The sequence below is a fragment of the Osmia lignaria genome, chromosome 9, assembly GCF_051020975.1.
Source record: "Osmia lignaria lignaria isolate PbOS001 chromosome 9, iyOsmLign1, whole genome shotgun sequence".
Lineage (NCBI taxonomy): Eukaryota > Metazoa > Arthropoda > Insecta > Hymenoptera > Megachilidae > Osmia > Osmia lignaria.
In genome coordinates this window covers 13,403,745-13,418,392 of record NC_135040.1, presented here as the reverse complement: position 1 = coordinate 13,418,392, position 14,648 = coordinate 13,403,745, and the positions used below count along the sequence as shown (strand labels likewise).

Sequence of the window (14,648 nt, the reverse complement as noted above, 5' to 3'; positions counted from 1 at the left end):
GTCTATGAAATTCCAGGTCATAATTTTTATACGTGTGCATTTGATTAGCGAAGCAATAATTTTATATAAAGATCATCGTTTCAAATTCGTGCGCGATAAAACAGTCGATAACGTCGGTATTTTAGATCGTATGATAAAACAGCAGTATCGTAACAACAGTCGATAAGAGATTCTGCTATACCGACATGTCGGTAATGGTAATAGTTGAGACCTACGCGAACAGATGGCGCGTTAATCGCGATTAAAGCGCATGTCCGATTAGCCATTGCGTGTATTCTATGCTCGAAGCGTGATGGAATCGTGGAAGCCCGTAATAAAGGCAAATGGCCGCCGTAGTGTACGAGAGCGGGTTGATTCGTATGACGTTTTTTCCGCGGCCAGTTTCTGACGTACGGCATGTAAAAGACGCGCGGATCGATCGTTAGTGTATAATCGTGATGTGAACGGCAGGCGGAAACACAAACGGTGTTCCCGTTGGCCGGCGATGGACGGTGAGAAGGCCAGTGCTGTGATGAAATCGGTGTCGGAGGGTGAGCTGGGCGTGGAAGAGGTTAAATTATCAGAGTCAAAAACACGAGATCCTGCCTCGCGATTAAAGCGTACGTTCACGTTGCCAAGGAATCCGTTTCAAAGTGCCACGAGGATGTCACGACGACGTCCTAAACAGAATCGCGACTCGAAAGACAGTAGCGGTACGACCAGCGCCAAAGAGAGAAACAATATGCAGCAACATCAGCAGCAAGTGGACACCATGCAACAAAATATGGGCCGATTGCACGGCAGTCAAAGTTACCCGGACAGGCCGGGTGTTAAGAAGGTATTTCGAAGACCATCCTGGAAGAAGTTCATCAACAAGATGGTACAGCACATGTCGAACGTGGCTACTCAGAGTCACAAAACGTCTCACAGGGACGATCTCGGGTCCAGTGCCGGGGACATAAGGGTGCCACCACCTAGACCAGCTCATATACCACCGGACAGAGTGCCAGGAGTTATTGGTTTACGGAATCACGGTAACACGTGTTTTATGAACGCCGTGCTACAGTGTCTCTCTCACACGGACATACTCGCCGAGTATTTCGTGCTGGACCAATACAAGGTCGATCTATCGAGAAGAAACAAACTGAACTCGAAGAAGTACGGAACCAAAGGTGAGATTACAGAACAATTAGCCCTTCTGCTGAAAGCTATATGGAGCTGTCAGTACGATCCGGAGATGAGCACCGCGTTTAAGAGCGTCGTCGACAAATACGGTAGTCAGTACCGAGGGAATCTCCAGCACGACGCTCAAGAGTTCTTGCTCTGGCTATTGGACAAAGTGCACGAGGACTTGAATCAAGCGACCAAGAAAAAATACAAGATCATCAAGGTGAGAGATAAGATATTTCGTTCGATTTTTAAGGTTAAGTGTAGCGCAGCATCTTTCGCGCTGTATGTGTAACAAGCCGGTATATAATCATTCACGGCAATTGATTACATAATAAAGATAATCGTTTTCTTAAGATAGACTTTTCGAATTCTACGGATCGATAAAATATTGAGAAATTTTACATTTTTTTTTATGCTTCTCTCGCGGCGCGAAGACGACCGTTTATGTAAACACAACCTTGAATAAATTTTATTTATTACTTGGAGAAACACTGGAGGCTAGCCGATCGCACGGTCGCGATCAGGCCTTAACCTAAATTTATTTCACGTTCGAAATCTGTACGTGCCGCGCTTTCTGAACGGAACCATTGAAATCTCAAGGGATTCACGGGAAAGTGAACATTCCAGTAGAAACAAAGAACAAGTAGAGATCACTTTTTCTAAGCCATTGAATTCACGCTGAATTCATTTATTACATTATCGAGGTAGATTTAACACGTGTCGTGTGATCAATTATCTTTTAATTGCTGTTGAAGATATATGTAACAATGCGATACCGTATCGATAAGACGTTGCACGTGTCTTCATTTTGTAAGCTTTCAATAATTCACCTAAAATAGAAATATTTCCTGAAACGTAGACAGACTATTGCATTTTCCGGCTATAAATAGTCTTCACTCAATAAGCGCGAACTTGACTAGTGGATCGTTTTTTATCTCGCATAGAGAGATAGGAAAATAAGAGGAGACAAATTTTAGTTCGCTGATTCACTGAACGTGATGCTCAGGGTCGGCTCAAGTACCGAGCCCTGCGGTTGGGAACTTCCGTATTTTCAAATAGAAACATAGTAATACATTATCTGTTTTCAACAAGCTAAAGTGTCCTAGAGCCAACCCTTTTTCGGCTATTTCCGGTCAGACCGGAAGTTGCAAAAAAAAATGTTTTCAATAACTCTTACCATTTGACCTGTACAAAAGTGACAGAAAGTCTAAATACTATAACCCTCTTATCAAGATTTTCAATCTTAGAAACTAGTTGGCTAATAATATTGATTTTTGCCCCGGGCCCCGTGAACTCTGCCGTCGGTCATGGTGATGCTCGAATGATAAATGATGTAATAAGAAAAAGTGCGTTGCGTGCGCGCCTACCGTGGTTAATCTATTCCATGAATATTTGAAACGACATTCGCGATGCGTGCGATCGTTATTGATGACATTTTTTCGTTTCATCTTCGATCATTGTTTGAGCTCGGTGCATTTGTGGACGCTGCATTCGCCTAGCTCGTTTACAACGGCGAGGCCGCGATTACATGAATGGTGTGAGGTAAGAGAGGCGAAGAAAAATGACTGCAAACAGAATCGTGAATCATCCCGTTCGTTGAACAAAAGGCAAACAGTTCGCAGCCAGGACAAGTGTGAAAGGCTAAGAAAGCTGGAACAAAGCCTGAAAGAATTTCTATGCTTTTTTCTCTCTCTTATCGTCCTCGCTGTCGTTAATACCAGATTAATCGTTCCACAGTATTTATTAACGCGCGTCTTTACCATCGGCCGATATACAACACCGTTCTTTCGTAAGAAAAAAATATTTCTATGATTCACGTAGGAGAATTTTGAAAGTGTTTTAAATCCACTTTTCTCTTATTTCTCCTAGGAAATATTTTCATAAACGCGATAAAGAAGAGAATATGTAAACGGATGACTAACAACTGATTCATACACGTTTCAATTCATTCTTACGTAATATATGCAACTAACAATTTTAACAACCACTTAATGCAAATTGTAAATTTAGCACGATTACCATAGATGTTACCTAATGAATACACCTGCGTTTAACCGTGCTTTGAATTGCATAATATTCATTTCTTAATTATTCACGCGGAGTTTTATTTATAGTCGCATTTTTAAACAGTTGACGCATGTATACTTGCACGAATAATCGTGTTTTTGACCGAAGTGAAAACCTTTGTGAAATTATTTCCTACGCTTCTCGCTTCTGCTGTGACTAACAACCTTAATGGTTAACTCGGTAAAATTTAATCGTCGATTATTTAACCGTGGAATTTCTTTTTATCGGACGTATAAACTTTCTATTTTACCCTAACAATTTTCTTTCAAGAAAATATTTCCCTTTTCCAACTTTCTTATCTCCCATGGCACGTTCATCTTTTTTTCTTTTTCTTGCCTTCCTCCACCGAGGTCCCAAGCGTCGGTATTTGAAGCATTTGACACATTTACCATAACTTGTTACCGTCTTCTCTCTCCTTCGTACAGTCGCGGGATCTTGCTTCTTTCTATCTTATCAGCCATTTCTTGCGTTTGTCAAACATCAGATAAGGTGGCGATCTTTGGAGAACGAGTCAATAAGTATAATCCAGATCAGGAACAACAATGTCCGACGTATCGCTTCTGTAGCTTGTTAACTCGTGCCACTTTTTCGTGACCAGTTCTTTTTTCTCTTTTCTCGAGTGCCCTTCGTCAGTCGCTTTGACCGACTTCGACGAAACCGGTCATTGAAACGCCTTGAAAAATTCGAAGACGTTCTTTCGGGAAACGTTTACGCCTCCTCTCGTAGAAAGTAGCTGCATCGTCCGTTCAGCCATGCGTGCCGCCACTTATTTTCTATACTTAGGAAGGATAGTTACTTTTCGGTCACGGGATATCGCATTTGCAATTTCTTCCGTTAACAATAGACGCGCCTCTATGTCTGTACGCATCGATGCGATTTCCAGAATCGACAGTTAGGAAAGTGTCCCAGACAGAGCTTCTGAAAATGCATGGAGCCACTCGAGCACGTGCTAAACGACGCTGCCATCTATCGTTGACCTTGCGCGATAAGATCCTTACTTCTCGTCCTTTTTTTTAAATTGGGATCCTCGTTGAACTCGCAATATTACTCAACATAAATTAAACCGTAATGAAACTACTTTACATACTTCATTAACACAGAGAAATATAACTGTTTGAAACACTGTGCGTGCAAATAGAACACTTGCGCCGACGTAAACGATTTGTTCTGCCGGTATTTGCATAATTAAATACATCGTTAACTCATGCCAGGTAACGAGTATACGTGTATCCCGACGTTGAAATCTTTTAATCGAGCAAAATATCTTAATTATCATTAACGAGTTTCTCCTGTAAAGAGAACTCCCCTTGGGTTCTAATCAGATTTCATAGATGATGCGTTATGGTTTTCAGCGTAGACTACGCATAAATTCACCATGAATTACGTGGAAGCAAGTTTATCGGTAGCAGATACGATTATATGCCCGTTTACGCGTGGCGAGTCAATTCCATTCTTTGTTAAATGATTTCTTGCTCGAGGCGTCCGTAAGCAAACACCGCGTGTCCTCAGTCGATCATTTTACCATTCTCATTACCGATGCCTATCTCTTATCGTTCTTTCCTTTATTACGCGTTCGTTCGTAACCAGGCCGAATAGAATTTACCAACGTCCTTCGTCGGTGGTTTCTTGCGTGTACTATTAAACAGTAGACGAAGATTATTGAAACAGGTAGGATTAAAATTGGAAAGACCACCGTAACGCCACGCCACGCCATGAAACGTTACCTTCGCCGCGACCTTGTGCACGTGCAACGCGATGCGCGTTTTTATGTCGCGAGAGGTCGTTTCGCTCTGACGATTGGGAAATTAAATCTGTTGGAAAATTAATGCGTCTTAACGTGAAAATTATTATTCCAAAGTACTATATTTTTTATACGATGTTTATTTTGAATAACATGAATATTCAGCGATTATTTTCTCACTGGTCAGATTTTATATTAAAATGGAATATTTGATAAAGATTAATAAAATACATGGAAGCTTTGTAAAGTCAAACGGGCGATTGAAATTTTGATCACTTTTCGAGGCACTCGTCGTTGGCGCCAAAATACACGTTTCTCCATAAATAACCCCGTATATTTTTATGTTTCTTTTTAGAATTGAAACAGGTGCGAGTATCGACGCGTACAGTGCCATCATAAATCATTCGAGAAACGTTTAGTTTGCTTGATCGAGTTTGACATTGAAAAATTTGCCAACGAGCTTCAACTTTGAAACCTGAGAGAGCACACTTTCGGTCCGACACGGATTACCAGTGCTGTTATTTTGCTTCTTGCTACGTTTTGACAAATGTTTCTGTAATAAATCATTCTGTCCGACGACGAATTATTTACATTCTAAACGAATCGACTTTATTTTACATTGATAAAAATGTTCATAATATTTAGTTGCTTTTGTGAACGTTCGAAGGGTTATTCTCATTCCGATCATTCCAGTTAGCGTACAGTTAAATACGGTGGTAGTAGACAAAACCAGCAGTACCGTAACAAGAATTGACCTTGAATGGGGCCACGAAACAGTCATCGTTCTCCACGTTAGCGGTCACTGTAATTTTTTATCCCTCCCTTGATCGATCGTTTTCTTTTTCCTTCGGATTAATCGTTATCGGGGTTTTATTTCATCGAAAATTGCGTAATTAAGTTTCATTAGATTTCCAAAGGCTTGTAGTGTCAAAACAAGGAATGGAGTGTTTTTATTATCTCTTTATTTACAAGCTCGTATCGAGTTCCGATTTCTCGGTTATGCTCTTAATTACAAAGTCCCGTTTCTATGACGACCTTCGCGTATTGTTACGCATGCTGAATCGTAATACTAAATTAATTACTATTTCTCTGCTCGTCTAATTATCACCAACTGCACGTAGCCAGATGACCCTGGTGCAGTCTTTACTTATTACCGCGTGCAATTAACGAGAACTGGTGTACGCAATAAAAGGCAGTAAAAATAATAATTGTTAAATGTGATAATGAAGATTTACTTTCCACTGAATATTGCGCCAGAATATTGAATCCGTTTGTATCGAACTTCCAATAGTGACCAATTTAATCTCGTTATATCGATTGTTTACCAGTACTGGTTAAAGTCGAAACATCGAATTTACTTGCACGTTCAGTCGGTAACAATCAGTATTTACATATGTATTGAAAGACTTGATCTACTGAAACATATTTCAGCGAATCAGGGTCGGCTCTAGGCCTAGGTAGACTAGGCGGCTGCCCCATAAGACGATTTTGCATCTAAGAATGCAAGAAGAGTAATGTTTACTTTAATATTAATCGATTAAATGTAAATCTAAAGTAATTATACAAGTTTTAATATTAATTTTATAAATTTTATTTGAACTACTTTTTTTGTGTCACATATGTGTACTCTTACAATCGTTTGTTAATTTTTGTTAAAAATACATAGTAAAGATTATTTGCGTTAACTTTAAGACGTTCGTTGAATGATGACCACTTGATTAGCGCCAGAGTCGGTCGCCGTGGGGTTTTAGTCAATAGGAATCTAACACTCCCCCGCCGCCTTCCCCCAGGGGTCGGTGGGGGGTCTTATACAAGATTTCCCCACGTTAAAAAAAAAATCCTTTACATCTATGCTTTCCTTACATCACTGCATCCCTTACATCTCTGCACTCCTTACATCACTGCATCCTTTTACATCCTTGCATCCTTTTACATCCTTGCGTCCTTTTACATCCGTGGGTCCTTTTACATCCTTGCATCCTTATACATCCTTGCATCCTTGTACATCCTTGCATCCCACCATAACATCTCCTGGCAGTAAAAAAGGAACTAAATTTTGCAAAAACTTTGGCCCCCTAGCGGCAAAAATGTGAACTAAAATTTCAATGTCGAATCAGCGCCACCTGGTTTCGGAAAAAGGAACTAAACCTGGGACCGTTTCTGGCCCTCTGGCGGCAAAAATGCGAACTAAATTCTCGATGTCGAATCAGCGCTATCTGGTTTCGGAAAAAGGAACTAAACCTTGCACCCATTCTGGCCCTCTGGCGGCAAAAATGTGAACTAAATTCTCGATGTCGAATCAGCGCCATCTGGTTTCGGAAAAAGGAACTAAACCTTGCACCCATTCTGGCCCTCTGGCGGCAAAAATGTGAACTAAATTCTCGATGTCGAATCAGCGCCATCTGGTTTCGGAAAAAGGAACTAAACCTTGGACCCTTTCTGGCCCTCTGGCGGCAAAAATGTGAACTAAATTCTCGGCCTCGAATCAGCGCCATCTGGTTTCGGAAAAAGGAACTAAACCTTGGTCCATTTCTGGCCCTCTGGCGGCAAAAATGTGAACTAAATTTCAGACCTTGAATCAGCGCCCCCTGGCGGCAAAAATAGGAACTAAATTTTTCCAAACATTTAAATTTAATATTATTTTTCACGAGACTTTACTTACCTTTACTTACCTTTACTCGAATCAGGGTCCATAAGTATTTTATTTATAATATATTTATTGTAAGGGTTGAAAGGATACAGGGATATAAAGGGTACAGAGATGTAAGGGATGCCGAGGTATAAGGAATGCCGGCATATACGAGATGCAGGAATATAGGGAATGTAGTGATATAAGGGATGCAGACATGTAAGGGATGCAGTGATAAAGGGTTGGGCCTCGTGAGGCCCTTAAAGACAAAAAAATAATAAATAAATATGAAGGTTGAGCCGAGGCCCATGAAAAGGGATAAAATAATAAATGACTTGGGAGTGTGGTCCACGCGAGGCCTGAAAATAGGGGTATACATTAGAAAAATGATAAAGATGACAATAAATGCATTCATAAGGTTACTGACCAACTGAGCAAACTTACCCAACCATTATTACCGGTACACGTGTACCAACGTGACATTGACCAATTGCGAAGTCCTGAATTGTAGCGTGAGTCGTTACAACCTGTAAGCATCGAAAATTACTTCCGGCAACCGGATCGGTGATACATCCTGTGAACAGCTCAGCAGTTATCACGTTTCGAGTACACGTGAAGAACGATCGTTTGCGCTAAATAATTAAGCCTACGTTTCGCGGGGGAGAAATCATTTTCTCTTAACTTCCTTTTCCTACGTCGTTGTAACGACATCTGTGCGAGGAACTCGAATATCTTCGGAGAAAGTCTATATTGTATATACTTCATTGAAGTGTTGGAAGCAAAGAGGAAACATTAATCGTTACACTTTTTTCTCCTGCGTGAAAGTTAACGATCGTACGTGTTTCGTGTGGTAAAAAAAAATGTAATTCGAAGGTCATGAAAACACAAGTTTCGTGATCTGATTAAGGGAAGCCTTCTATGCCGAACGAGCCACCGGTGTCCGGGGAATCCGCTGATCAGAAAGGGGACATAGGGAAAAACACGCAAGGCTTAATGTCTCGTATCTCTGAAAAAATACTCTCGACCAGACTAATTAAATTATCATTGAAAAAATTTCCAGTCATTCCTCAGCACTAAGTAAACACGCAAATATGAAGCGTACGCGTTTAATATCCGGTATCGAATGAAATATAGATTGCAGGATACATTTAAATATGTTTGCACGTACATTTCTCATCGGTTATCTCTGCGCCGCTGGTTACGACATTGTTCCCGATGTTACGGAATGTTTCAAAAGGTAGAAACACGTGAATTTTCGCAGACGAACGACAATTGTCTGGCGTTGATTAGTACATTCCACTTGCGTCTGGTTGCTCTATCAGACCTATTGCGAAATCCAGGATAAACACATCATAGACGGTAGCGGAGTTGCCGGTAGACGGTTATTATTAGACGACATGTGTTATAAATGATCTCCTCTGTGTGTCTTTGATAAACTGATTCTGCGAGCGTCGCGGCTTTCAATCATGCTGGTTAAAAAGAAAATAAATACAAAATTCAGTCGCGACACTAGCGGCATTTATTATATGTTCGAGATCACTGATTGTACTTCATTTTAACACTAATTAGTTTAACAAAATGTGCATCGTTATTTGCATTCTCATAAAACGTAATCGATGCTCTCTTACGATTCTCCAGATAAAGATTAAGCGTTTCGTCATCGGCTTTGCCATTTTTAATATCTTACGATAACAGCCGAGTATTTTCCTAGATGTTAAAATTCTATGACATCGAAGTTTTACGAAAATATTCGCTGTGAAAGTTTCAATATTTTCATTGTAAAAATCTACTAATTAGAAACTACGTACGTACTTCGAATTCCGTGATTCCACGGTGCATTCCAGAAATTCTGAAATGGCTGTAAAAAGGTGGCCGGTGAACCGTGTGTAACAAAGAAAAATAATGGTTCACGCGTTAGAAAGTTTCTCCGTTTTCTCTCGGAATGTCTACTCAGCTGGTTCGCCTTAAAATTAGATCACGGTATCTGGCACAATTATATCTGATAAGAAACGTTTCGAGCGTTTACAAATATTTCGAATCATTCGGATTAGTAATCTGAAAATTTTCCTTGTTTACAGAATTCCTTCGGAAGACCCGACGATATCGTGGCGGCTGAAACGTTGGCGAATCATGTCCGTTGCAATAATTCCTTCGTGCACGCTGTGTTCCAAGCGCAATTTCGCTCTAGTCTCACCTGTCCGAGATGCCACCGACAATCGAACACGTTCGATCCTTTTCTCTGCGTGTCGGTACCGGTGCCGCAAAATCATCGACAAATGAACCTTTTCGTAAACGTGCTTTACACGTCGCAGCAGCCGAGGCAAGTAAAGATCGGTGTGAGCGTGAATCAGGCAGCCAATGTTAGAGAACTCCGTGAGATTCTGGCCAGCGACACTGGAATCGATGAGAATCACATGTTGCTCACTGAAATCCACGACGAGGGATTCCATAGGTATTTAACGAACATTTACTATTTATTTATTCGATTAGGAAACACTTACAAGTATATTCATCTTTCGTAGGACTTTCTCAGATTGCCAACCTTTATCTGTGATCACAGAGAACGACCCACTGTATTGTATAGAACTGCCACAATTAAAGGAACCCGCGGAACAAGCATACATCCTGTTAGTATGGATCAACGTTCTTGCGAAAGGAGATTTAAGGCAGCGATTTGGCAGTCCTTACACTATGCAGGTGTCCAGGGAAACATCCTACGAAGATTTACAAAAGCTTCTGTTAAAGGAGATGCACAGTGTTCTAGCTGACGATGTTCTTACGTCCAGTCAAAGTCCTGGATTGTTCAACATTCGTGTAGCTGACCCGGCAGCGACACCCATCCAAGACGAACACCCATGCATAGATCCTTGCGTGGAGCATCCTCTTTATACCGAACAAATTGAACAAGCGCTTGCTCTCTGCGCCGACGATTCCGGCCCGCAACACGTGAAATTGATTCTGGAATGGGACGAAGCTACCAAGTGCAATATTATTCAGGACGACACCGATCAGATCGAGGAACACGCGAGCGTGAAACAATTGAAGACTAACTCGGAGTTGGGAGGTGCTGTTACCCTTGAGGAATGCTTCGATCTTTATACGAGGGCCGAGATATTAGGAGCAGAGGACGCGTGGCACTGTCCGTACTGTAATAAAAAGCAAGAAGTTGTGAAGAAACTGGGACTCTGGTCTTTACCCGATATCCTGGTTATTCACTTAAAGAGATTCCGACAGCAGTCTAAACAAAGATCCACGTCTAAATTGACGATGTTAGTGGATTTTCCTTTGTACGGTTTCGATATGACTCCTCATCTCGCTCATAACGGAGTTCAGACGCATAACAACGTGGGTAGTTTAGGTGGATTGGGTTGGTCACCTTGGAAGAAACCTAGACCCCGTCAACAGAATATTCCAAAGTACGACGAGAACGTTTACGATCTCTACGCGATTTGCAATCATCATGGTCAAGATTTACAGGGCGGTCATTACACCGCTTTCTGTCGAAACCCTTATGACACTCAGTGGTACTGTTTCGACGATACTAGAGTGGAAGCAGTGAATGATACAAATTTAATAACAAACGCTGCGTACATGTTGTTTTATCAACGAAGGGGCTTAACGAATAATTCGGGAAATTCTTCGGCCGCGTCCACTAGTTCGGCCGGATCCGGGCTCGACCATTGGGTCTCGAAAATGCCGCCATTTTATTTCAATAACAAGACCAACAGCAATGCCACGAACAATAATCAAAGTAAATCGCAAGAGGTATTGTGCCAGGATAAGATCGTGGAAGAGAAGAACATGACGAACTTCAATAGAGGGTGCCGTAATTATGCCACCTTGCAGCCGAAGAAGAGGAACGTTGCGACTGAAACGGATATCGGGCAAATTGATCATTACTCGGACGACGAAGCCCCTTGCAGAAGGGAATGGGTAAGCTTAGAGGCGATCACGTGTACTGTTGTAAATTAATAGTGTATACTGTGTTTCTACTTTCCATGTTTATTTTTCTAGGCTTCGCCTAAACCGGTACGAAAAATGTCGTCCATCACGTTAACACCGCACGTACCACCGCCACCGTCAACGGTAATTCATAGCGCCAGCAGTGATCCAGACACAACGATAATACACGAATCGACATTGTAACACACAATTTAAGCCAGACTTATTCTGGCTCGAGCAACGCTCAATGTATAGTGCCTGGAATAGGGTGTATAAACGGTCGAATTAGTAATTAGTAAAAGACAATTATTCGTGAAACTTAGGTCCGTTCGTGTAGATGGTAATCGGAAATCTTTCTCTGAACTCTAAATTTATATACGTATATAAATGTTTTCTTTACCGGCCGTGTAAAAATATCGAGTTTTTCTTATTTCCGTTTTCTTAATATTTATAAAAATGAAAGGAAAAATTGTGAACTCGATGAGTGTTTATTGAGAATGTAAGCGAAATTCGAGGCATTAGTGATTTTTGTATTTATAACGTGTTTATATACAAATTGCGTGAATTGTATTGTACATTGTAGCTATTAGATGACTTTTTAAGGAGAAGACAAATACTATATTCAGTATCAGGAACTAAGAATCCCTCATTACGAATCCTCTATTGTTAAATACTTATAGATCTTCAATGCAATAGGTAATTAAAGTCTACATGTGTCCAACAAGAATGTATAAGTGTGTCAAAGAAATTTTCATGCGACTTGTTAGTTTATTATTAGTCGCCCGTTGTCGCATTACAATGAAACTATGACAATAAGTGAATTCTGCGTGTAGCAGGGCTCACGTGTTAGAGTAACTTCATTTACAAGAATAATTCTTGTATGGACACATCGTGTAGCCGCTATGACCATTGCTTTGAATCTATGCTTAACTATATAATATTTATATTGTATTTGTATCATCCACTAGTGGCCTTAACTCAATAATTAATATTGATATGTCATTTGCAAATCATAATAAGCATACTTTATTATTACTTCAACAAGTGTTTTATTATTGATGATCGACGTTGAGGTTGTAAAAGCTACCGAGTTGTAATACGGGGATATCAATTGCTCTTTTGAGTCTCAAACGGCGACCAACAAAATTAATATACCTAATTTTATTCTACAGTCTTGGTCTTCCTGCATTGGCGTGACTGAATTTTATCGGTTCAGAAAGGAAAGTGTATCGACAGTGTGACTCTCCTATATTGTGAACACACTTTTCAACAATCTGTAACTTTTCATTTTATCAAATACTCTAATCTCACAGTTACAATGATCATTCCACTTAAATAAACATGTTTAATAGAAAGTGATGGAAAGCATGAAAGTGAAATAGATTTATATATATACGTATATGCACACATATAATTAGCGAGTGAAAGATATATTTAAGTTATTTTAAAATTAACATTTATTACTAGTCACACGTATCGTGGGCGGAGAGGTAGCAAGAAGAGAATGCATGAGACAGATTATAAATGAGTGATGATTGTATAAGATAAGGCGCCTAGAGGTCAAATAACGTGAGATATACTTTGGTATATGCTCGTTTTAAAATGGTGTTTCTACATAGTTGGTTCCTGTAATGTGGTTAAGTAAAAGTAAGGTCGGGTGCCATGACAATCACGAAAGAAGTAATACTCACGCGTTTCGAATATTTTTTTCTACACGGTTATCTGATATGATTGTACTTCTCAAATTTGATAATTGGAATCATTAGCAGCCAATATAAAACGTAGTTTTCAAATTAGTCATTAATTTTCTATAACATACTCCAGTTGTTAGATTTGAAGCTAATAGAAGATATCACGTCAAGTAGCCGTGTACTTGAATGAAAAATAAGAGATTTTACTTCATGGCACTTAACGCATTGTACGATGGAATGAATGTACAAATTGTATGTGAAAAACACTGATTGTGAGGAGAGAACTATCACCGCTACCCCCTTTATCAACATATTATATATGATTTTAGAAGTTGCGCATTCACGCTAATCGACTGAGGGATATACTATTAATTAATCATATTATCGCTGCTATTTTGTTGGAATAAATAGAGAATGTATATATAGATAAAATGTCATTCCACTTTATGCACGCTGCGCTATGATTCTTGTACTTCTCGTTTATTGAAGTAATATCGTCAAAGCTTTGTCACTTTTAAAAATATATAGAGCAACTATATCGCTTCTTACGATTCTTTTTAAAAAAAGCCAGCGTATCCTTTGAACATTTCAATAATATGGAAGTATGTAATTGTTCGCTAGTCTTACAAGGAAATTGTCAGATGTGGTCATAGCCAGTTTAATGAAAGGTTCTTCTTCTTAATATTTTATCGCCTATAAAAACTGTTGAAATTGGTTAGAACAAAGATGGAAATTGTAAGGAAAGCTTACAAAAGATAAAGTTATCAAGCTCACGCGATCTTATTTTAATCAATCAGTTCATGGATCATAGAAGATAGATAAGTAGGTAAAGAAAGATGAGTTTGAAACAAAACATTGTATAATATTCAAATCTAATGTAAAAAGTTTATAAATAATTAGCGATAAAGCGTAATATACAGAGATTTGTCAATAAAAATATTCATACATGAAGTATTTGGAATATAGTAATTTAAAAATAATGATTATGTATTTGAATATTATTTACATTAAAATTCGATTACAAAACAAGTGTTTTTCAATAAATGCTTGCTGCCTAAAGAGTTATTAACATAATTGTTTGTGGAAGTTGTATTCATACACTTGCATCTTAAAAAAACCGCTGTAAATTACGTACTTTTAAAATTCGATCCCTAGCGCCATCTATGCACAAACGGTGCAAACTACTCGACGACTTATCGACCGCTCCCGGATAGTCGGTAACTTGCCCACTTATCGGTCGATCCTCCCACCGTCGGTAAGTTGTCGAGTAGTTTGTGCCGCTTGTGCATGCTTGTACTTTTACATCATACTGCCTTACGCCTTTACATCCCCCTTTTAGTCGCCTCTTACGACAGGCAGGGGTTACCATGGCCGTATTCTGATCCCCCCGAGCCACAGGGGGTGCTGTCTCTCTGTATCAAAGCCTACT

At 39.7% G+C, this 14,648-nt stretch overlaps 1 protein-coding gene and 1 long non-coding RNA gene across 2 annotated transcripts; one reads left to right on the top strand and one right to left on the bottom strand.

The window, feature by feature from the left end:
• The first annotated feature begins 300 nt into the window (after positions 1-300).
• LOC117606963 (ubiquitin carboxyl-terminal hydrolase 31) lies at positions 301-12,142 on the top strand. The gene is made up of 4 exons (XM_034330103.2): positions 301-1,369; positions 9,665-10,038; positions 10,109-11,519; positions 11,601-12,142. The coding sequence occupies exons 1-4, from the start codon at positions 485-487 to the stop codon at positions 11,730-11,732; spliced, it is 2,802 nt and encodes a 933-aa protein (XP_034185994.1). The 5' UTR covers positions 301-484; the 3' UTR covers positions 11,733-12,142.
• Positions 7,616-9,669, bottom strand: LOC117607026 (uncharacterized). Its single transcript, XR_004582119.2, has 3 exons — positions 8,755-9,669; positions 8,031-8,113; positions 7,616-7,945 (listed from the first exon to the last, which is right to left on the bottom strand). It is a non-coding gene; the product is annotated as an uncharacterized LOC117607026 (long non-coding RNA).
• Positions 12,143-14,648: the final 2,506 nt, after the last annotated feature.

Bases quoted from the DNA above. Each gene is read 5' to 3' on its own strand.
- LOC117606963 (XM_034330103.2), top strand. From the start codon at position 485: ATGGACGGTGAGAAGGCCAGTGCTGTGATGAAATCGGTGTCGGAGGGT. The intron at 10,039-10,108 runs GTATTTAACGAA...CATCTTTCGTAG, and splicing joins CACGACGAGGGATTCCATAG to GACTTTCTCAGATTGCCAAC. The intron at 11,520-11,600 runs GTAAGCTTAGAG...TTATTTTTCTAG, and splicing joins CCCCTTGCAGAAGGGAATGG to GCTTCGCCTAAACCGGTACG.